The following is a 21795-nucleotide window of genomic DNA, read 5'->3' on the forward strand; positions in this document are numbered from 1 at the left end:
GCACAGAGCTGCCAGCATCTCCCCACACACCCAGCAAATGTCCTGCACCTCGTTCTTCTACTGTGTCTGGAGATTTGTTCTACATAGTACACGTTGCTCTCTCACTCTCTCTGATAACTGCAGACTACTCCACGGTTTGGACTTACCATAATTTAACCACGCCCCTACCGATGGACACCTAAATGGTTTCCAATGCTACTGCAATGCATGTCACTGCACGTGACTTGAAATACATGACTAGGGGAAAAAAGCTTAACAGACAGGAACAGACTCTGGGGCAAACCGCCTGGGCTGCAGGTCCAGCTCTGCCACTTTCTCACTTTGCAACCCTGGCTACCTAACCTCCCGTGCCTATAAAATGAGGATGATAATACCTAATCCAGAAGGTAGTCATGAGGAATAAGCAAATTACTCTACGTAAATCCCAGAATGGGGGCTGGTACCACGTAAACGGCTGGAGGGGGAGTGGCAAATGGAACCAAAAGCCAAGACTGGGAGAAAAGGGAAGCAAGGTGGGACCGGAGGCGTCAAGACAAAGCGCAAGTCTGGCAACAAGAAAGACATGAAGGATGAAGATAAATTGGAGCTTTTATAAAAGTATGAAAGAGGCAGTGGGCAGACAGAATAATACCATCACCCCACATGATGTCTTCATGGGAGAATGAGTGTCCTCAATACCAGAAGAGACAGGAGAGAAAGTGGCCCCTAAGGGCAGAGCCAGGTTTTCTCTCAGCAGAAGACAGAGAAAGCATTCTGCAAAGAGCTAGAGAGCATGCGGAGAGGAAGGTGGAGAAAATTAGAAGGCAAGAGGATCCAGAGGGCACAGAGGAAGAGTCGAGAATTAGGGGGAAAGAGGAGGGGAATGAGCAAGAGAGAAAAAGAAGAGGATATAACAGAAAATAGGACACTGAGGGATGACTCCCCTTTCCACTGATAACCAGACGGCATGGAGACGCAAGGCACAGTGGAACGGACTGGCCCCAAGCAGTGTAATTGTCAACGCAGGTGTGGGGTCCTCCTCTCGGTAGTGGCTACGGAGGCCCTGGGGCTGGCCTGGGGCTCCCACGGAAGTTTGAGTGCCGACTCACAGCCCTGGAGCGTCACATGGCCTGGATGGGAGCTCTCTGTCACTCTGGTTAGGGATATGGGCAAAGGCTCCAGGAAGAGAGGAGCACTGTTTATCTGTCTACAGGACTCTTAAGATACGGGTATTCTTCAGCTTACAGATCCTGACGTTACGGCCATTCCTTGAATTGATTGACATCAGTGTCTCAAGCAGGGCTGAGCAAATCATCAAAGTAATTCAGGCATAATTCTCACATCAACTAGCTGCCAAGAACAGAACGCCAGATAAGGCGCAAGCTGACCAGCACATTTTAAACCATTTTTAGCAGAGGGTCATTATCCAGCCATATATATATATATTTTTTTTAATGAACATACTGTCAGAGGAGCACGGTATGAAGCCTAGCAGAAACCTAGCGAGCAACAATGTCTCCATACCAGGACAGGAGCTGTTCATATTGACTGTAGGGGGAAAATGTGGGCATTTTGCTCTCGAATATGTTTAGTTAACATTCGGTATCTAATGCTGAATTGCTAGGATCTTGGCATTTGTAAGAAAACAAATAATCAGCAGATATATGGAATGTGAAAACATGATCTGTGGAAACCTTATCACAGGAAATCTGTATCTAAATGAGAATCGCCCTTCCAAACATGAAAGTATTTGAATACATATGTAAAGTGTTTAAGTGCCTTCTGACTAAGATTATCTTCTCTTAGTTAAGTGATTTGGACGAGGCAGGCTACGAGGATATTGGTGGGCCCGAGGAGGAGAACTCCCCGCTCTAGCCGTGGGTGTGTGTTCTTTAAATACGCTTGCTTGTAGCCCCACAGCCCCTGTTAAAATCGGGAGCTCCTTGAGGGCTGGGGCTGGCTCTGTTCCCGAAGGGCCCAGGACACAGTCGGATTCCACGTGGCCGTGGTATTTCTGGTGGACAGAGGCTGCTGACCAAGAGGATTAGATGCACGCTCAAATTTTGTCAACAGGTGGCAGCGTGAATAACTTTTCCAGTTGGAAAGAAATGCAACAAAGCTGTGAGATGTTTTTATTTTGACTGAAAGTAATCCTCAAACACATGGTTTCTAAATGACTAACCAGCTGTATTCCAGCTTCCTTAGACAGCCTATTCCAAGTGACTATCATCTATTAATTGTTGAGGAAACCAGAAAGCCCAAAAAGTAAAATAAAGATCAGATGGAAGCAGAGAAAGCACGCTTCTCTCCCTGTAACCACTGACACGGGCTGTCCTGTCGCGCGGTTTCTCATGGGGAGGCAGTTTCTCAGGGGGAGGATGGAATACCTCCTCGTAGGTCCACACTAAGCTGTCCCACCCCTCCTCTCCTAACTCAGCCTAGAAAAGCTGCTCCCTCCTGCTCAATCAAACAGCAGTCCATGGTGAAAGCTGACATTTTATGGAGTTCAATTTCTCCCAGAACCTGTCATCTAGATCACTAATTATGGTGCCTACAGATTGTCTTTTAAACCCCCCAAAAAGATCCACAAAGTGTAGGGATATGTCACTAAATTCCTGCCTGACAATTGTGTTTCCAGCAGTGCTGCCCACTGGGCCTTGGCACCTGCTCTTCTCAGCCACGCCAAGAACCTGAGGGAGGGCAGCTGATGCAGGAGGCGCCACAGCAACACGCTGAGGCAGTGAAGGGGAAGAGGGAATTAGAAATTTTTCTAATTTGGAGTGCATTCGTCCCTGCAGGGGGTATAAAGAACCAGAGTCCACCACCACGTTCCCAGGCAGAAACCCAAGCCCTCCGCTTGATGGAAATCAAGGGGCAGTCCTGAAGGGCAGCTTCCAACATCCACCTGGGATAGGCAGCTCATGAAAAGGTCGGGCAACATCAGGCCCCCTCCCCACCCGACTAAGACCTGGGGCCGACATGGTTGCTTCTGACCCCCCATCTCTTCCCAGTTGTTGGGAAAGCAAGAACCAAGTTAGAAAGGCGAGCCGTGGTTCATCACAATTAATCCACTGAAGTTGAAAGTGGGCAAGTTATTCTTCCCCCGTCTTTCCTAACCCAGAGGCATTCAGACCATTCACACTGCCCACTGCCCACCAGAAGCCTTAGTAGCAAGTTAAAATTGATCACCATCAAAACCTGTTTTAGGAAGACTTTTTCTCTCTCGTATCTTATAATTACCTTATCTGTTTACACAATATTTATTTGTACATGTGTCTAAGACCTCCCTATTCCACTTCATCCAGTTTTATTAACAGATGGTGAGAAGGACCAGCGGCAGCTGTGCTCCAGATGTTGGCAGATGGAGCCTCCGCTGCACCCCATCACTGTGAGTCCCACAGTTTCCACTGGACCGGAGCCCCAGGATCTCCCTCCTGCTCCCTGGAACCTCCCAGGGACACTTGGACTCCTCCATCCCAGAGCTTAAGGAACTTGTAACATGCGGGTTCCGCTCTCAAGGACCACTTACAGGTTAGTGGTAAAGGACTTCGAAACCTACATCTGCTATAGTCACTACTTAGGGATCCACCGACAGACAGAAGATAGACGCTACAGAAAACTGGCGTTTAAACCACAAGTGTGGGTCTTCTAAGTGGCTCAGGGAAATGAAAGATGAATTCCTAACAGGCAGGCAGATTTGAGGAAATTCCCGAATGGCGTTGAGATTCTCTGGCAGCAGCGGGACGATTTTAGCTTAAAACTCTTGTTCTTAAAAACAATCATCGAGGTCTTTCCCCAATAAGGGAAGATGCACACTGCCTCCAGGAAGGAGTGGCCATCGGCAAATCCCTTGCTTACAAGCTTTTCTGTTTAAGAAGTCTGCTTGTTTGTTATTTGAATGTAAGTCTCTATGAATAAATTAGGGAAAAATTGGTCCCATTGTGTCTCAACTGAGACAAAAGGAATTTGTAAACAATCTTAGCACAGGCCCATATTTTTGCCCCAAGGAAAAGAACAGAAGCCAAGCGTCCCCTATATAGGCTCAGCTGCAGGCTGCAGGCAAGACCTCTCGGCAATTGGACATATATTGATAAGCCTTTTCCTTGTGTCAAACACAGTTGTAGATACTGGCAATCCAGCCATGAACAAGACAGACACAATCTCTGCTTCTGAGGCCTGCATGGGGCTGGGGTATGAGGAACATCAAGTCTGCAGATAAATAAGTAACGTGACATGATTATAAGGTAAGAAGAAAGAGTGACATGGGTGGACAGGATGGCACAGGAAGGATGCACTGAGGAGGGGACGTCTGAGGAGAGATGAGTGCAGCGATCGCACAGACGTCTGGAGGCAGAGCAGTACGGGCAGAAGGGCAAGGGCTGGGCAGCACGCCGGCACAGCACACACGGGCAGAGAAATCCAGACGCAATGATAGGACTGGAAACAAAGTTTCGCTCTCCCCTGCCCGCCAGATAAAATGTCTGAATGTGTTTGAAGGCAAGAGGAGACACACAAGCAAGAATGTAAACAGAATATGATAAAGACAAAGAATATTCAATATAATATCCAACATAACTGGCATTCTTGAAACAGCAAAACAAATGGGCAAAAGAGATAGAATGTAGGAGAAGTTCCCTGGACACACCATATGTAAGAGAAAAAAACCAATAGGGAGATATACTATTTACTTTGCGTAGGAAGAAATAATTCTTAAGGAAGTCTATGCAGAGAAAAAAAACCATATTCCAAAGGAGGAAAAGTCAGACTGGCTTTAGGCTTCTAGAGCAGAGCCGTAATCCAGGCCAGAAGACCACGCGCCAGCGGCTGCACAGTCTGAAGAACCCAAGGACCAGGCGAGGACATCACAGTCAGCTGAACTGCTGAACAAGGAGACATTCTCAAACATGAAACCCGGGGAAGACAGCACCCAATGAGCCCATCTGCAAGGAGGGAGGGAGAGCGGACAGGCAGGCAGGAAGGGACAATGCCAACACAATTCAGTCAATCAAGAGATAAACGGGAAGGTGGGGTTAACGTACGGCAGCTGCACTCAGATATAATACGTGTGCCACACAAGTCATTCTTAAACGAGTGCCCAATTCAACGGTACCTAGCAAATTCACAGAAAGAGAACCGAGAGATTAATAAAAACGAAGTAAACAGAGAAGCGGTAGTGGGCAAGAAAACCAGAACACAGAGTTCATTTAAATTATTTAAATATAAGGGGGAAAAAACCTGGGAAATCAAAGTTACTGAAGAAAATTTATAATAAATTTTAACAACAAAAACGGGGGGGGGAGGAAGGGGAGAGAAGGTGGGAGGAGCTATAAGTATATTAATCCTCTTACTGTTCACTGTAGAGAAAGAACATCTCTAATCTAAATTTGCAGTGTGAAATTAAAAAAAAAACAAATATGTCAACCTCCTAATGGCTTTCATAATCTTACAGAGCTCCCACAGGAATTAATATCCCTGGTGATGAAAAAAGTTTTATCTGAAATGCAGGTTCACTTTAGCTTTTGTTATTGTTAAATTTGAGTACAATTGAATACTTTTTAAAAGTATGTAAAGTCTGGTGAGACATTTCTATCTGCGCATGTGCATAGAAACGTGTCTAGAAGGCTGGTTTTCAGTGGTTAACCCTGGTTATTTCTGCCTCGTGGGATTGGAGATGATTTGCGGCTTTTCTTTGCATTTTTCCATATGACTTGAATGTTTTATAGTGATCATGTGTCGTTTTTATAAAAACAGTGTAAAAAGATAAAAAGTAAATTCTCTGTATTTTTCCATATCTCATTCTACTTTTGACCCTAATCAACTTGTTCATCTTTCCAAAATCTAGGTCTTCTTATTAGTTGTAGGACAATCAACAGAATTTTATATTGTTTTGTTTTATGTTACTAGGTAAGGTTTAACCTTACCTAGAAGATGAGTGCCTTTATTTAGTTATCTAGCTTTCCCCAGGTGTACTTAATTAGGGGTGATAGGATGATCCTTATTTATTAGAATGACAACAATTTTTGCTAAGTTTCTCAGCAGCTTATTATTGAAATGTTAAGTTCTAACATCTGTATCAGTGTCTCTCCATATACATGTATATATACATATGAACTTAACATCGATAACAATAATAACACATATCTACCATTTGACCACCTGCTACGTTTGTTAGCCAATCTTCACAAACCTATGCCATACATACTCCTATTTTATGGATGAGAAAAAAAAAAAAAATCCAAGAAAGGTAGCTTTGCTTCTCAAGACTACACAGCTGATAAGTTATTCAGGTCTGACTCACAAGTCCACGCTCTTCCCACCGCAGTGCTGTTTTCTTAGCGTGGTGCTTTGTGCATAGTAAGCGCACAGCAACTGTTTCATTAAACCAACAAAGTCTACTTCAGACGCTTTGGACAAAGCTTTGCAATGAATTTTCTCAAATCATCTAATTCCCAAGATACCTATTTCATAACTTAGGAAAGCGGGGTCTCCTAACATCTAAAATTAGGATTTGAAGACAGTTTCAGCCTGCACATACGTTACAGACTTTTAAACAGCAACGGGGAAGGGCCAGGCACACCTGGAAGCGCGTGAATAGACAGCCCAGACACAGGGAAAGCAGAGCTCAATGTCCAAATTTAACATTTTTTACATCTAGTTAACTTTTAAATTTTAGTTGGCAAGGAAGTTAAAAAAGTTATGCCCTCTTTCAAATTCAAATTTTAAATTTTAAACATCTTTCTAACTCATTTTTAACATTAACTTTGACGCTTATTCAACTGCCTGTTTTTGAATTACACGGAGTGTTTAACTTTTGCCCCCATCCACTTTTCCAGCCTCATCTGCTCATTCTTTTGACTGAAGGATTACCCAACTACTTGCGGTTTCCAGAACACACCACGTGGTTTCATGCCTCTATACCTTTTGCACATAATGTTCCCTCCATCCAGAATGTGCTTTATTCCCACTTCAAAATTTAGCTCTTGGTGTCGCCCTCTCCAGGAAGCCTTCGTAATAGCTGCCTCCTTGACCCCAGAAATGGGATCTGTCACTTTCTCTCTGTGCCACCTCTCACCTTTCACCCCTTCCCCTGATGCTCCCAAGATCCCAAACTGCAATTGTTCACGCAGCACTGGCTCCTACCAGCCCATGAGGTCAGGAAGTGTGCTGGTCCCTCCTCAATGGACCAGTGCCAAGCTCCTGGGGACACATCAAAAACGTATACTCAATATGTTTTCTGATCTCTGAAACAAGTTTTTCCAGGGTCTGCTCAAATATCTGTATCCATATGTTTTCCATATGACCCTTAATGCTTACATGGTAAAATCTAGTCCTTCTCCGAAAATACAAACCACATACACAACGTCAGGGTTGTCTACTACATTAGGATTGTCCCTCATCCCGAGGCAGCAGTCAGATCAATCAAGGAAAGCCACCAGAAAAGGACACGGAGGAAGGGTCTCAGGGAGAATCCACCCAAATGAAGAGGGAAGAGCCCAAGACGTCCCTCTGTTCTTCAGTCAGATACTCTGAGCTCACATTGACATGGAGGACTCTGAACATAGGAAAGGTCACAAGATAAAACCAAGTACTGGGGCTGGCCTGGTGGCATAGTGGTTAAGTTTGCACACTCTGCTTCGGCAGCCCAGGATTCCCAGGTTCAGATCCTGGGCGTGGACCTGAACACTGCTCATCAAGCCACACTGTGGCAGCATCCCACATACAAAATAGGGGAAGACTGGCACAGATGTTAGCTCAGGGCCACTCTTCCTCAAGCAAAAAGAGGAAGATTGGCAACAGACATTAGCTCAGGGCCAATCTTCCTCACCAAAAACAACAACAACCACCACCACCACCACCAAGTTCTTATGGTTTGGATATAAATCAAAGACACCCAGGATGACCTCGCTGCCTACAGTAGCACAGGCCAAATCCCCACTAGACCCCAATTCCTAACAGGGCCTATGATGGCCAGGTCCTGCCCACTCCAGGTTGCTCTGCTGTGGTGTGTGGGCCATGCCTGGCAGAGCTGGTACTCAGTAAACACTTAGCTCTAGGGAAAATTATGAATACTTAGAACCAAAAGAAATGTGCACAATCTCCTGGGACCATTAACAAAGGGGCTCCAGTAGCTTTAATGGAATCACTGGCTGGAGATAAAGTCTGAATGGGCTGTGCACTTCGGATGAAGCGTATCCTAAGATGGGAGTGCGCCAAAACTCATTACATGTCACCAAAATGGCTCCTTACAACCTAACCCTGCTAAGTAATGGTCTTTCCTGTGTAACTCCACCACAGTGCTCTGTTTAGAAAGCTGTTACCTGGTCCTATTTAAACTAGATATATATTTCTTCTTTTTGCCCACCTTTCCTGGCAAAATCATGTGTTCTCCTTCAGTACACCATTCAACCTGAAATTAATTACATGTCTACAAATCCTTTCATTTAAGACCATCCAAATACTTAACAACCACGTCAGGAAGGAGAACCAAACACAGGTCTCAGGTTTGATAATTCCTTCTTCTTCCAAGAAGAGGATAAAAAATGTCATCTGTTTTAAAACACAAATTTAAATATGTACCTTTTTGGAGAAGATTATTAGGGCTATATAGCTGTAACAACAAATTTTTTTTTTTTTAGTGGAGGAAGATTTGCCCTGAGCTAACAAATGTTGCCAATCCTCCTCTCTGCTTGAGGAAGACTGGCCCTGAGCTAACATCTGCGCCCATCATCCTCTACCCTGTATGTGGGATGCCTCTACCGCATGGCTGATGAGCAGAGTAGGTCTGCACCTGGGATCCGAACCTGTGAACCCAGGCCGCCGAAATGGAGCACATGTGACTTTAACTACTTGGCCAAGGGGCCGGCCCCAAAAACAATTTTTTAAATCAACCAAACCCAGCAAATAGTTGTTGATCCTTTATGAAACCAAGACATATAATAAACTGATACCTTGACCAAACTCTACCCTCAAAGCACCAAAATAATAATAATAATAATAACGTGCCCACAAAGAAAATGAGCAAAACAACATTCACTTAAGGGCTACTGCCCAAACTGTCTCCTCAGATGAGAATTTTGGATGCAGAATAAAACATCTGTCAGACACATTTACCCTGTCTTGGGGCACAGAGGGGGTCTCCAGGAATGTGGCACCAAGACTAACCTATACACACATCCATCTCTCTTCACGCTGTCATTTTCACCAAGAATACTATCCTCAACTTGTGAATATCTTCCCGCTTACCTCCTGGAACATAGATGCCATCTCACCTGTGCCAGGGTTGGCTGGATGCACGTCTTCACTCTCTGTCCCGACGATTCTTTGACAAGCTTACTCTACCCCTATGCGCTCTCTCTCTCTCTCTCTCCCCGATATGTTTTTCCTCCTTTTTTCCTCCCTGCCACTACCCCAGTGCAAAGCCAGCCATGTCTGTCCTTCACTCACTTTATAAACACCCAAGATATAACTATTGCACCCATTAGGTATGCATAATAAGTGTTTGTTGAGTGAAAAGTGCTACAAGGAGAGCCAAGTCATGAGTGTGGCAAGAAGGACGAGCCTCGTGAGGCACCACAGATTTTGATTGCTCAGTCCTTGCCTGGCAGGCCAGGAAACAGCTCCAGCACCCTAGAGGAGTTCACCAATCCTCTCACTACCCCCCGTTCTTTAGGCATCACTCCAATTGCTTCAAACCTTCCATTCAAGGTATCGGCATATACAGCCCTGCCTTCAAATGCTCTAAGATACAAAGGTTATCTGACAGATTTTTTCAAGACTAAATATTTCAAGGTAAATGAGTAAGATCATCTATTACCCTCTTACATACACGTACACATACAAACACACACAAGAGAGGAGAAAGTCTGATTCTTTTTTTTTCAAAGAGAATATCTTCAGTGACCTTCCAAACAAACCTGTTATACATTTTATTTTTGAAGCACACCCCACATTCACAAGGGTGACAGAAAACAACTGCCTTGGCATTTCTTAAAAGACGTGATTCAGAAGATATGTGATTGTCAGCGTTTTTCTCTAGGCATATGTTGCCCAGTGGGACGTAACTCTCTTCAGAGGTCTGATTCAGAAAGAAAAATACGAAGGGGATAAGGTCAGAGCAGTTGTGTACCAGTCCAGTATGGTAAAACACGGTCACAAAATCAGCACAAGATACCCAGCCCCAGCTTCCACAGTTCTGCTCCCCAGCATCCACCTTCTCCTTGGACGCCCAGGGCTCGGAGTGAGCACGTTCACTGGAATATCTCAGGTCTGAGATCATCTAACTCTCAGGGAAAACAAACACACACAAACACTGCACTCGTTCAAGAAGCTCTGACTTCTGCTAAAAAAAGAAAAACCCAGAATCCCCTGCCGAAAGCAGCAGTCACTCCCCGCCCAGTACAGTCCAGACGAAACCAACGGACAAGCAAGCACACACCAAAGGAGGACCCCCCTTCTAAAGCTGTCTTTATCTCCAGTGAAAAGGCTTAAATTACATTCCACTTATAATTCCCAACTTTAAGGCTGCTTTCTCTGAAACCAAACTTTGACAACAAATTCAAAATGTTTTGATACCTACGCCTAAAACCACCTGGCAGAAAATTCTGTTACATCTTGCTACCTGGAGATAAACTAGGACTGAGTCTGAGAACCTGCACGTTACGGTTTAAAAGGCACAGGTTGGCAGACAAGTTTAGAAATGACAAAAATCTCTTACTAACGCACCTGCCACTGGCCTCACCTCATTGCCAGCCCTCTTTTAAAAAGTGAAGAATTCGTATTCGTCTTAAAGAGCTGGTTATTGTTCCCGAGGTACCATTTCACCTCAAGATTACCTAGTAAGCAGTAAATACTCTCTCCATGAAACTGAAAAAGACAGGGCTTCATAACAAAGCTAGAGGGCTTGTGCATTACACTTCTCCGGTAGAAGATTGGTCTTAAAAATTAAAATATTTTTAGAAAACTGCTGTCATACATTAAACTTCCAAGGAAATTATAGAAAGAAAGAAAAAAACCACACGTATATTCAAACTCATAAAAGAGTGTTTCTTACCCAACTGGCAGGTGTGGGGAAGGCGAGGCAGTGCTGACCTTTTTTTAGCAAGGACATGGCTGAGCAAACACAGGGCACGCACCACGCCCTCCACCCTCTTGGCGTCCCCCGGGCTTGCCTCCGCTCTGCTGGGTCCCACCCGCCACTTGCAGGGCGCCTCTCTACAGCCACACAGACCGAGTCGCTGCGTGATCTCTCCTCCAGGATTCTCTTCTTGACTTTCCCACACGCAGTCACCTCCAGCACACTCATCAGGTTCGTCCTCCGCGGGGCATGTGCCTTGTAACAGACGGAGCTTAGAGCTGAGCGCAGAACTCGGCATTCCTGACACTCCTCCCTCTGCCAAATGGATTTATCCCAGAGCTTTAAAGAAAAATCAGACTGAAAAAGTGACCAGATGGGTTCTCAAGGAGAAAGATACAAACTAAATCTGTGAGGAGACTGACAGACCACCATACTAAAAACAGGCCTGTGGTGGAACAGAACTTCTGCTGCTCGCCCTGAAAGGGTGAGTTACAGCAGAGCCAAGCGTTGAAAAGACAGATAAAACGTTCCATAACTGAACTTCTTTAACTTCGCAGAGCTAAATATTTTTAAATCTACTTTCAAACTTAACACTTCATGTAGTCACCAAAAAAAATTCATGTACGACAAATGGTGAAATCTCCTACGACACAAACAGCACTTGCTGAATGACAAGAATTCTTCCAAGCACTTCGTACACACTCACTCACTTCACCCTTACAAACCCTTTCCTAATCCCTGTTTTCCAATGAGGACTAAAATGCACAGAGAGGCACAGGAACTTGCCCTGGGTCACAGAGCGGAGCTGGGATTCAAAGGGGCAGTCCAGCACTAACTGGGGTTAATGGTTACTACAGTAACTACCTTTCCAAAGGAGTTTAACATAGATGATTCTCTTTTTAAACAGATTTTAAGTTTACTAAAACTGCATAAGTTCATGTTACAAGGCAAGAAGGCTCCCAAGTGAAGGATTTAAACTAGAGTAATAACCGTCAGGTGACGGCAAAGCCAAAGTTCATCGGTCACGACAAATACCCACACAGAAGCACTGGGGGATAACCTTGTGAGTTAAGTCTTTAGAATCCAGAGAAATTAAGTGAGCTGGAGCAGTGTGGCGAAGATGATGCCAGCCAGGACACTCCAAAAGCTCAGAAGGCCGAAGAGAAACCCCAGGGCTGCAGCCCCCGACGTCAGTCACGACTCCTGCCAATTCTTCCTCCTCAACCCCTTCTTTCACGAATGGCGCCTCTGCTCCATCCCACTGCCATTGCTCCAATTCAGGCCTTCGACAAACCTTGGTCAATTATTCTAACAACATTTTATGAGGCTTCCAGTCACCACCTCCTCCCCATCAGAGCACTCATCTCTCCTCTGCTGAGAACAGTCTTTCTGACACACAGATCCCTCTGATCATGCTATGCTTCAACTTGACAACTCTTCCATGGTCCCTCAAGCCAACGATCTCCAGTTCCACCATCTATGTATAGAGTCAAAAGCCACTCACCTCAGGATTTCCCCTGCCCCCCTCTGCTGGCAGGCCCAAGAAAATACTAGGCGAAGTCATTGCTCTCTTGCCCAGTTCACACTGCCCTTCTGCTGAAAAAATCCGCCTTCCCATCTTCTATTCATCGACCTGCGGGACATCTCTCTATTCATCTCTTTTTCCATAAGGTTCTTCCAATCCCTCCACCCACCAAGAGAACAGATAACTTTCTCCTTTGTGTCCTCAGGTACCACATATGGATGATTCCATTAGACTGTTAGTACCTAATTTTTTACACACCTGACTCCTCTACTGTGATATAAGCCCCTTAAAGAGTAGGGATAGTGTCTTACCATTTTATCAACAGCACCTAATGGATTCTGACACACAGTAGGAGCTTTAGTCATCATTGCCTAATGAATAAACACATGCCTTCCACAGGCCATTACAGCCTTTCTCTCAACAGAAGTTTTCAATTCAGTCTGTTGGTTCCCCCCCAGCCCCATGAGGACACAGCCCCCAATGTTTTTAATGGAAGGCATTCTAGAAAGACATGGTCTACTTTATAGCTAACTTTCAGAAAACCTACAAAGTGAGGAATATATTTTGAATAATAGAGTTCACAAAGAATCTACACAGAACAAATTCTGGAGATTGCCCGTGGGTGCTGGAATGAGTCAGAGAGTCTGTGCTCCAGTAAATTCAGAAAATGCCTCATGATGTCTCCTTCCTTGAAGAGTCAAAGCACATGACCACATTCAAGGTTCAGTAAAATCCTGAAGGAAAGGAAAGTGGTTAACTTGGCAGTTACTAACTTGGAGCAGGTAACTGAATCCTACTTTGCCTCAGTTTTCCACTAAATGGAGACAGTGTGTCTCCTTCCTATGCTCGTTGTAGGGACTGAATGAGATAATAAATATCAAGTGTTTAGGACAATGCTTGGCACACAGTACGTGCTCAATAAATGCTAGCACCTTTTAGTATTTGAACCTGTATTGTCTAAACATATTTGGCCACAAAGTCTGTTTCCTTATCTAGCAATTACTAACACTGTACACCACACACTTTGAGAAACACTGACAGAATAAACACTACACCATGGTGCTCATTTTGGAGACTCGTGGCTCCAGAGTTCAGGAGAAATTCAGGCAATGTGATAGCTTGAATGGAGGACAATGCCTCTGGCTTCTCTGTGGCTGGCAAACACCAAGGTTTCAACTGTCACAACTTCCAGAGGCTTCGGTTTCACCAAATTAAGATAGGAATGGGTGCACTGAACGAACTAAGAAAAACTGCTCTGCAGTGGAAAGAAGTTTCTGGTGGTTAGAGCTCACTGTCCCCATTTTGTGTTCCTAGAAACCAGCGTGTTCATCAGCTTTCTATTTTCGCTGCACCGAGGAATCCTGCTATTTAAAAATACGACAAAGAATCCACCGGTCCATTTTTTTCCTTTAATAAATCAAAAGATTTATACTGGGCAAATTTAAAATAGAAGATTCTTAATTCCAGCTTCCTCAAGTACAAAAGGGTACGATATTTTGTGTATGAGCATCTGCATGCATTTTCCTGGGCGGAGTATCATAGTTGTCATCAAGGGGTCCATGATGTCTCAAAAAGTTTAGGAATCACTAACTGAGTGTTTAAATCAGGTCCCCATATTATTTAAATACATATGAAAGGGCATATACAGTGACAGGTAAGTCTCCCTCCCAGACCTAATCCTTACCCAGAGCAACCACTGGTAGTGGTTTTTTATATCCTCCACAAAAGAGCGTATGCATGTGTTTGTAAGTGTGTACAGTGATATAATACTGTCCCTCCATTTTTATAGAAATAATAATATACGATCCACACTACACGGCACCTAGCCTTTTTCACTTGGCAGCTTATCTTAGAGCTCCATGGTATCAACACATAAGTACAGACTATTTGCCAATGAACATACCAAAACTTAAAGCATCCCCATGAGAGCTTCTTAGGTTGTTACCAGGGTCTTGCAATTTACAAATAATGCTGAAAATAGACATCCTTGAAGATACATCTTTAGGCAAAAAATCCAGCAAGGACTTGCTGAAGCAAAAAGTATAATGATTGCTAAGCTGCCCCCCAAAGGTTGCCCATTTATACTCTCAACAATACTTATCTCTTTCACACTCAACAAAAGATTTTCAGATTTTCTATCTTGGTTAATCTGACAGGTGAAAAATGATAACTCATGGTTTTAATATGTGTGGCCCATTACGAATGAACGAATCTCTGATTTAAGATGAGTTATATACTTTTGATGACTTAGTGGTGGAAACAAAAGGCACCATCCAAACTGGAACCATAATGAGAATTCACAAGCTTTGATGGAGTCAGTGGCTCTCAGGAGGGTTGTCTGCAGACAGAGGAATTAAAAGGCTTCACCATAGCAGGTCTGTGACATGTTGACAAATTGGAACGGGCCTAAATAAATGACTGAAAGTTTAGGAACAAAGGTATTTTGCAATCTGTAACAAATTAAAGAAGTGTGCAAGGAGATCATAACTGACCCTTCACAGAAGCCCAGCTTACCCACAAGTTCAACTCACCATCTAGGAGCCAGTGCTGGCCGCGCCTAGTCTCCAGCTCCGACAACATGAGGCGTGTGATCACGTGATCTGGAACCAAAAGACCTTTCTCTATGTACTGCCTCGCCATAGCACCAACTTCTATTAAAAAGACAGGAAAAAGAGACACTCAAAAAAGTTTCAAAAAAAAAAGCTTACCAACTCTTTTCTGACACGTTTGCCTTCTCTCCCATTCCTCCCTGTTGGCGTGGGGGGAAAGTTGCAGGCAAATGTTTTTAGAGTAATTTCTTAAAGTTTGGCTTCACTAATGCTGGCACAGTCTCCCATTTGTCTCCCAAAGAATTATTAAAAAGCAGCTCTTGAAGATATGCACAGAAATAAAAATAAAAGAAAATGGAAATTAGGCAAAGAGAAAATCAGAACAGGAAACAAAGGCAGTCTGAGGGAGGATGGTGCACAAATCGCCGGGAAAGCCCAGCAACTCCCCAGACGTGAGCCACCCATGGTGCTGCGCCTCCCAGCAGGGACGATAACAAGGGAACGGATCGCCCACGTGGTCCACGGTACGCAGAAAGCTAAGGAAGCCGAGAAGCACAACCTTCCTTAGAAACCACAGGAAAAAACTTCCACTGACCTTCTAGAAAAAAGGCTGGTTAATACAAACAACAAGAGGTTTATTTCTCTTCATGAGCCTCAATATGAGCAGATGGCACCATGCCGACACAGTTGTAAAACCAACTCAGTTTTATTAGTGGAATGCCAAGTTCATAAAAGGAAGTGAATTAAATATATATATATTTGCAGAGAAAAAAATGCTTCTATCCTAATTTAAAATAAAAATTTCTTCTGTGTGGAAATTGTGAGTTGGGCTCAGCAGAACAAAATGTCAGTATAAATCTGTTAAATTTCTAGGAACTGATTTCTTTTTTTTTAACCAAGATGAAGTCCTCTGCTCTCCAGGGAACTGATAATGAACCATTAAGAACCACATTCTCAACAGGCCAATTAAGCTTTCACAAAAATGTAAAGCAGACGCCAGCATGGTGGTGCAGCAGTTAAGTTTGCACATTCTGCTTCGGTGGCCCGGGGTTCGCCGGTTTGGATCCCGGGTGTGGACCTACACACCACTTGTCAAGCCATGCTGTGGCAGTCATCCCACATATAAAGTAGAGGAAGATGGGCACGGATGTTAGATCAGGGCCAGTCTTCTTCAGCAAAAAGAGGAGGATTTGTGGCAGATGTTGGCTCAGAGCTAATCTTCCTCAAAAAAAATTAAAAATTAAAATAAATTTTTTTTAAAAAACAACATAAAGCAGAGAGCCAGCCTGGTAGCATAGTGGTTAAATTCACATGCTGCACTTTGGCAGTCCAGGGTCATGGGTTCAGATCCCAAGTATGGACCTACACACTGCTCATCAGGTCATGCTGTGGCAGCGTCCCACATACAAAAATAAAGGAAGACTGCACAGACGTTAGCTCATGGCCAATCTTCCTCACCCAAAAAAAAAAAAAAGTAAAGCAGAACTATATTACTGGAAAAAAGCTCAAGAATCATTTTACCCCCACCTTCACCTTGAATTTATGGTAGAACCTTTCCTTTCCCAGACCAAGTCTACACTCCTAACTCCAACCTCAACACTGAAACGTGGGCTGTGAAGAGCTCCATGTCACTTGATTACCACTAGTGGACAAGAAGCTCCAAGTCAGGCCCAAGAATGGAGATTTACTAACAGGCTGCAAGAAGCAGAACACAAAAGACAATCACACTCCTGAATGTGGCTAAACGGGAACAGGAACAAAACACAGTCATTCTGCAAGTATTGATTGATTGCATACTATGTAACAAATGTGGCAGTGAATAAGACTGCAGCTTGCTGATATTTACAGTGTTACTTTTCCTAAGAGCAACAAGAACAATCATGAACTGAGTACACACTATGTCCCAGACACTGTGCTCTGAGCACTTTGTATGTTATTTCATTTAATCCTCATAAGATCCTCACCTTCAGATAGGAGGTAATACCCATATTTTTTTATGCCAGCTTTAATGAGACATAATTCACACACCATAATGTTCACCATGTTAAAGTGTACAGCTCAGTGGTTTTGAACACATTCTCAGTGTTGAGCAACCATCACCACAACCTAATTTCATAACGTTTTTATCACCTCTGAGAGAAACTCTGTACCCATTAGCCGTCACTCCACATTCCCTCCTCCCTCTTGCCCCTGGCAACAGCTAATCTGCTTTCCGTCTTCATAGATTTGCCTAGTCCGCACATTTCACATAAATAGAATCACACAATATGTGGTATTTTGCGTCTGGTTTCTTTCACTGAGTATAATGTTTTCAAGGTTCATCCATGCTGTACCATATATCAGGACTTCATTCATTTTCATGGCTGAATGTTATTATTCCGTTGTATAAATAGACCATATTTTGTTTATACATGCATCAGTTAACAGGCATTTGGGTTGCTTCCACTTCTTGGCTCTTACGAGTAATGCTGCAATGAACATTCATGTACAAGTGTTTGTGTGAACACATGCTTTCAGTTCTCTTGGGTCATACCTGTTACGGTACGTGTTTTTTTTTATCTCAAAACTCACTGTGAGACAGTATGCTCGGAGTAACTGACCAGTTTGGTGCTGCGCTGCTCTGCAGTGGTCGGGCCAGCCCCAGAGCCCTGTTCTTGGTCCCACCCACCAAACTTTAAGGTAAATATAGACGACAAATATACACCTTCCAAGGTGAGAGACCAATGTGAGCTGGCTCTAATCATCCCACAGGGAAACACAGACAGAGTGGGAACCATCTCATGTGGGAAAGAGAAGACCAGGAGAAGGACATGATCCCAATTTACCCAAAACCAGGCACTTGACCATGGAAAAGGCATCATCTTATACAAGCCCCAGGGTTTAGAATTAGGGCTAGTGGTCGGAATTACAAATGCACAGAAAAAGTTGCCTTAGGAAATGTTTGAACAGATGCTCAAAGACTGCCTAGGAAGGGATATTATAGAGGGATTTGGAAAACTGGACTGGGGACTGGCCCACATTAATGTTTCAGGTCCCCTCACATGGGAGACTTATGGTATCGGGGTACACATGGGTTCAACAATGTAATGAAGAACAGTATCCACAATGACACCCCCAAGGCCTCTGAGCATCTGCTAAATGGCTCAGCATGTACCTCTCGCTGACACCTCAAACTCATCATGTGCAAAATCACACTGTCCTGTCCTACTCTGTTCTTGCCTAGTGCTTCCTGCCTCCGTCAATAACATTGCTCTCCTCAGATGTCACCTAAGATTAAATACCACTTGTCTCGATTTTCTCAACTTCTCCCATTCTTTATATCTAATTGAGCATGAAGTTCTTGAAATTATACTTCCACAATGTCTCTTATATCCAAGACAACTGATCAAAAATAAGAGTGCAACAGTAACTTGTGGACAAACAGTGTGGACAGGCGGCTGCAGGACAAGCTCCGTCATTGCAAGGAAAGAAGGGCACGGTGATGGCCCTGGACTGTCGTGTAGTCACCATGAGTGCATGGCTTATCGGAAAGCAGAGTAAGAGGAAAGAAGCAGTGAGGGACACTGCAAAACCTAGTTTACAAGTCTTTTCATGGTGAAGAAGAGACAACTGGCCAAAGAATCAACAGACTGACAAAGGATCTCATAGCTGAGATCAAAGTGGGTCCGTCACCCACGGCAATCCTTGACCTGCCACAAAATCTAAAGATTGCTTCAGGGGTCTTCTGCACATCCATCAACCAAAAGAATAACTATATTACCTAAATGGTCAATTCTCAATTCTTAGCTTCCTTCACTTCTCCGTAGCATTTGAGATGGCTCCTTTGCATAAAAGCAACAGCTAGAGAGACCAAGCCAGTCATAAGCCTCCCACCTCTTTGAGAGTACTTCCCATCTCATTGAGAGTGTAAGCCTAAATCCTCAGCTGGTCTACAAGGCCCCGTGGGATGAGGCCCCCTCCCTGACCCCGCCTTCTACTTCTCTCTTCATTGCCCACTCTATTCCAGCAACACCAGCCTCCTTGCAGTTTCCTGCAAGATCGGGCATGTGCACCTTCAGCACCTTTGCATTTGCTGTTCCCTCTGCCAGGAACACTCTTTCCCCAGAGCCTTACATGAGTCAAGCCCTCGCTTCATGCAGCTCTGTGGTTAAGTGTCACCCAACTGGGCCTTCCACCCCAACTAAAATAGCACAGGCATACCCCCACCACCCTGTAGTCTCTTATCCTACTTTGCCTTGTTTTCTACTGATCTATTTAACTCACTTTGTGACTCCCCCACTAGAATGTGATTAGCTCATTGAGAAAAGAGGAAGTATTTTGTTCACTGCCGTATCTTCAGTGCTTAGAATACAGTCTGGCATGTATTAGATGGTCCATAAAAATTTGTTGCATGAATGAATGAATGAACACCCTGAAGATGATAGAGAATTCCTCCCCCCTTGGCAAAAATCAGCCTCACCTCCCTGTACAGCTATCACAGAACCATTATCCCGAGATCAAACACGGCCCAACCTCACCAGACAACAACTTTTTCAAGAGAGAGATGAGAGAAAGTGTGATCAGTACTAGTTGAGGTGGCCATGTCAGGTTTCACAGCTCAGTCCATTTCTCCGGCATTTCAAACCACAGATAGAGATGAACCAGGTCGGTAGGGAAATGAGGAAAAGGAAGCACCATGAGCCAATGTCACAGAGGACAGGGCTGCGGGCAGACCTGAGCAGCTTCCACAGTGACATCCAAAGAAAAGCACATCATGAAAGAGAGAGCTGGACAGGTAGGAGAAGGAGTATGGGCTTTGAAGGATTTTTTAAAAATAGATAGTTTTAGAAATGCCATTCTTACAGCCAAGACCAGCTACTTAATTTGCAGCATCCAGCACAAAATAAAATATGGCGCTTCCTTCTTCAAAAATTAGAAACCTCAAGATGGCAACAGCAGAGCATTAAAACAAGTACAGGGCCTTGTGGGACAACATAGGCCGCACGCCCATGGCAATGTGACATTTGGAAGGGGCTGGCGTGGTGGAAGCAAAGGAGGTGGTGACAACAATCCAAGCATGAGATGAAGCCCGGCACTAAAGCCGAAGCAACCTTACAAGACCTTCTGCCTCTTGAGAGAGTACCTTGGGCCAACCCAACGCGGACTGTGCAACTCGAAGTTTAAAATAACTCTGTGGAAGACTTCCAGAACCATCTCAATCCAAGTGACTAATTAAGAGAAAGATCTAAGTGCAGCATACCTTTCCAGCTATTTCTGGCAGCCTTGGCTCTTCTCTGGAACAGAACAGGCTACGTGTCCTCTAATCTGATACGAAATCAAACTTCCATCACATCTCTCGGTCCCCACCAGGAAAACCCAGAGAGGTCAACAGTCAGAGCCGAATGGACTCAACAAGGTATCTGCATCTGAAGGTAGACCTCACAGCAACAGCCAACCGAAAAAAACATGGGTCAGAAGACGCAGACCCATTCTGGAAAACTGACCTCCATCTGCCCTTGTCAGTTTGCTTGGAAGAGAAAGCAGTATCATTAAATGCTAACGTTAGCATGTTCGGATAAAACACATACCTGCTCCAATTTCTTAAGCAGTATTCCAAGGAAAGGCTGTGGACACACACACATTGCCTTACACAGCTTCTGCATCCTTAGTGTGTACACGCATGTGCATGCAGGGGCACACACACACACACAAATAATTCATAAATCACCAGGAAGTTTTCAAAAATGAACTTAATAAATTTAGAGTGCCAAAAATAGGCCAATAGATTTGAATTTTTTAAGCTTCACAATAACCAAAAAGAAAATCCATCATGTGTTTATGAGACTGAACAGAACAAAAATGATTAAGGCCACATTTGGAAAAACTTTTCTCAGAAAGAGGAAGATTACATGTCAGATTACAAAATGGTATACATTACAACACCGTGTGTGAACATGTATAGATGTATATTGTCATCTTCAATGTTAAATATATTAGAAGAAAATTAATGTTCCAACTATTTTATAATATAAATTTTGTGGCAATGCACCTTAACAATCCTATTTCATTCAATTACTACTAAATATAAATTAAAGTAGATATGATCTTGATAACCTTGAGAAATAATATATTTTCAATTTCTAACCTGATCAGATAATATACAAATTTTCAGAATTCAAGATTACTTATTAAATTGTGTAGCTAAGATAATACCAAGCTTAGAAATTTAAGATAATACAGAACTTAAGTCTACCTCTTAAGTTGGTCATCTCTCCAAAACTCACACTTCCAGGATAAGGAAAAGATATTTTGATTGGCTTCAAGTGTTTCACATTGACGTTTACCATGTTCACATTGAGAGACTGACACAGATGATTGTATTCAGGGCAGCAAATGTGACAAAACAGTGTCAGCTGCTCCAGTGGGGTGGGGGTGGGGAGACGTTGGACCCATGTTGTGAATTATCTTAAGACTAGCTAAAAAGAAAATATCTTTTTCCAAATAACTAGGAGAGCCAATTAAGCAAATCACATTTCTTTAGAAAAACCATGAGAACACACACATACACACATATTTAAGTGATACAAAACCCATCTATAGCCACCCTAAGTTCTTAGGGCAGCAGCTGAAAATTCCAGAGTCTGAACAACTTCCAAACAGAAATAAATCCAAAATGGGAAAGACAGATT

The 21795-nt window shown here is 43.6% G+C and overlaps 1 protein-coding gene across 8 annotated transcripts in view; it reads right to left on the bottom strand.

Moving 5' to 3' along the window:
* AK4 (adenylate kinase 4) overlaps positions 1-21795 on the bottom strand; it is a 66585-nt gene that overhangs the window by 16332 nt on the left and 28458 nt on the right. For 6 of the 8 annotated variants that reach the window (XM_023641944.2, XM_070268916.1, XM_005610526.3 and 3 more), the window contains one exon: positions 15110-15229. The exons of 1 other annotated variant lie outside the window; for it this stretch is intronic. In XM_023641944.2, coding sequence (XP_023497712.1) covers positions 15110-15229 — 120 coding nt within the window. Of the gene's footprint in view, positions 1-11029; positions 11556-15109; positions 15230-21795 lie in introns of those variants that run through there. One more of the 8 variants, XM_070268914.1, reaches the window with a different exon arrangement.

Source organism: Equus caballus, chromosome 5, assembly GCF_041296265.1.
Source record: "Equus caballus isolate H_3958 breed thoroughbred chromosome 5, TB-T2T, whole genome shotgun sequence".
Classification (NCBI taxonomy): Eukaryota; Metazoa; Chordata; class Mammalia; order Perissodactyla; family Equidae; genus Equus; species Equus caballus.